The sequence below is a fragment of the Cotesia typhae genome, unplaced genomic scaffold (genome assembly GCF_013202065.1).
Source record: "Cotesia typhae breed Kobodo isofemale line unplaced genomic scaffold, CoteBio_Ctyphae contig_50, whole genome shotgun sequence".
In the NCBI taxonomy this organism is placed as follows: Eukaryota; Metazoa; Arthropoda; class Insecta; order Hymenoptera; family Braconidae; genus Cotesia; species Cotesia typhae.
Window position 1 is genome coordinate 3027409 of NW_027423758.1, and position 2200 is coordinate 3029608.

General features: G+C 29.0%; 1 protein-coding gene across 1 annotated transcript; it reads right to left on the reverse strand.

The window, feature by feature from the left end:
- Positions 1 to 423: 423 nt before the first annotated feature.
- LOC141531952 (uncharacterized) lies at positions 424 to 1809 on the reverse strand (the record flags this gene model as incomplete). Its single annotated transcript, XM_074250061.1, has 4 exons — positions 424 to 755; positions 1023 to 1200; positions 1267 to 1571; positions 1729 to 1809. Coding segments are annotated over 4 exons (689 nt in total), but the record flags the coding sequence as incomplete, so codon positions are not given.
- Between the last annotated feature and the right edge of the window lie 391 nt (positions 1810 to 2200).

The following is a 2200-nucleotide window of genomic DNA, read 5'->3' on the forward strand; positions in this document are numbered from 1 at the left end:
ATTTTCAAAAAGGTTCTTACTGCGCATGCGCGATATTTTTATTCATTGCGCGGTCTGTTTAAACCTTACTCTATATAACAATAATATTTATTATTATTATTATTATTATTATTATTATTATTATTATTATTATTTTATTTTTATTGCATGCCTCGAGCGCGAAGTGCGCAGGTATGCTCTACCCATACGAAGTTTGGAAACAGGGCCTTTAATGGCCCATTGCTGCGCCCGAGATGCTCGTTAATGGGCGAGCAATGGCAACCATTAACGGCCCATGAACGGTTAGCAGCTGGATGATAACCTCGGGCCGATACTGGCGACTGACTATCGGCCAATTCCAGAAAAAGTTATTGGCCTATTAATGGCAACTGACTATCAGCCAACAATCGTAAAAGTTACTGGGCCATTAATGGCAACCAGCAATGGCCTGAGTATGGCGAGAATCATCCACCCATTGATGACAACTAACTGCCGGCCGACTGAAACAAAAGTTACTGGGCCGTTATTGACAACCAGCAATGGATTAATTACAAAAAATTATTCAAAACCAATTGAATTATTATTAATAGGTAGATTTATTTGCTTTATAAATCATGGAAATTTTTACAGGTAGTTACCGTATTTTTATTATTAAACCGATAGAGATCGTTGTTTCCTCCCGTTCTCTCGGTCCCCGCAACCTGAAAGCCATCGGCCAACTTTCCCCGCGAAGTTTTTACATTCTTCGGAGTTTCCAAATTTTTCACTCACAACTTCTGGAATATGCAAAATAAATTATAATCAAAATTTTATTTATGACAAATATTTAATAATTGACGGGTTAGAATTAAAAGAGTAAAAGCATCAAGTGAAAAGTAAGAAGTAATTTTTTTCATGACATATGCAAAACGAAAATCAAACTTTAAAATAAATTTTAAGCTAAAAAAATGTTCTCTAAAAGGAAAAAAAATTTTTCTGTAACAAACACTCTTTTAACTCTAAACCATTCAAATAAAATTAAAATAAAAAGATTTTCTCAATACCTTTCATGCATTTGAAAGTTTCGGTGTTACTAAAATTTAATTTGCCGACACCTTTTACAATTTTTCCTGTACCAGAGTAAAATTTTTCAATATTCTTGGTTAAAATAGCAGACGCCATCTTATTAATGCAGCCCTTAACAGTAGTTTCCCCGTAAACGTTAACCCGAAACAATACAATCTAGAAATATAAAATATAAGTAAAGCAAATAGTAAGAGCCCTCAGAATATAAATTCAAACACTTACCTTACCAACACTTACAATAAATACAAATACCAACACTTTTTTTTTTGACTCGATATTTTTTAATTCCTCATCGAATTCTTGAAATTCTTCCAGTGTCTTCAAAGGAAGTGATACATCTAGGCTTGAAGTGGCCGTGGAAAGACTTTCCGGAGGTCTTGAAGAAGTATTGGCGACAAGAGTATTTTTTATTTCCTCAAAATATTTCTTTATATCATACTGAAGGCTTTTTTTTTCATTCGTAAGATAACGGTGCAATGTTGTAGTCTGATCGTCAATTTTCTTTTTGATATATTCTTTCATAGAATCTATACAAAAAATATAAATTGAAAATAATTATTAAATAAATTTTTAATATTTGTTATTGGTAATTATAATTATTTAATAATTATTAAATAAATAAAAAATATAAATCCTTTGAAATAATTCTCATAAAAAAATTAATTTTATGAGATTTGAATTTACCGAAATCAAACACTTCATGAGCTTCAATAATAGGTGCTAACTCATCAGCTGCTTCCACTTCATCATCATCTAGTTTCTCTTCTGTAAAAAAATTCAATGTAAATCAGACTTGCGAAAAATAAATCATTTTTTTATTAATTCGCAATTATCTCAGTTATCTTTTAAAATAATCAATGTCAATAGCTAAAAATTTTCAGATAACAAAAATCAAGATTTAAATCAATTGATATATTAAATTAAATGACAAGCTTTTTAATTATCAAATGGAAATGCAACTTTCAATTGAGGTTATTTAAATCATTAGTTAAGAATTAAGTTATTTATTATACTTGTATCAATTAATAATTTTTACTAATTATTTAATTATTAATTAAAACTCGTTTTCCAATAGATTTATTATTATTGCTTTAAAAATTATTTTAACTGTTAATGAAAAATCAATAAAAAAAAAAACATATTTATTTTTTGATTT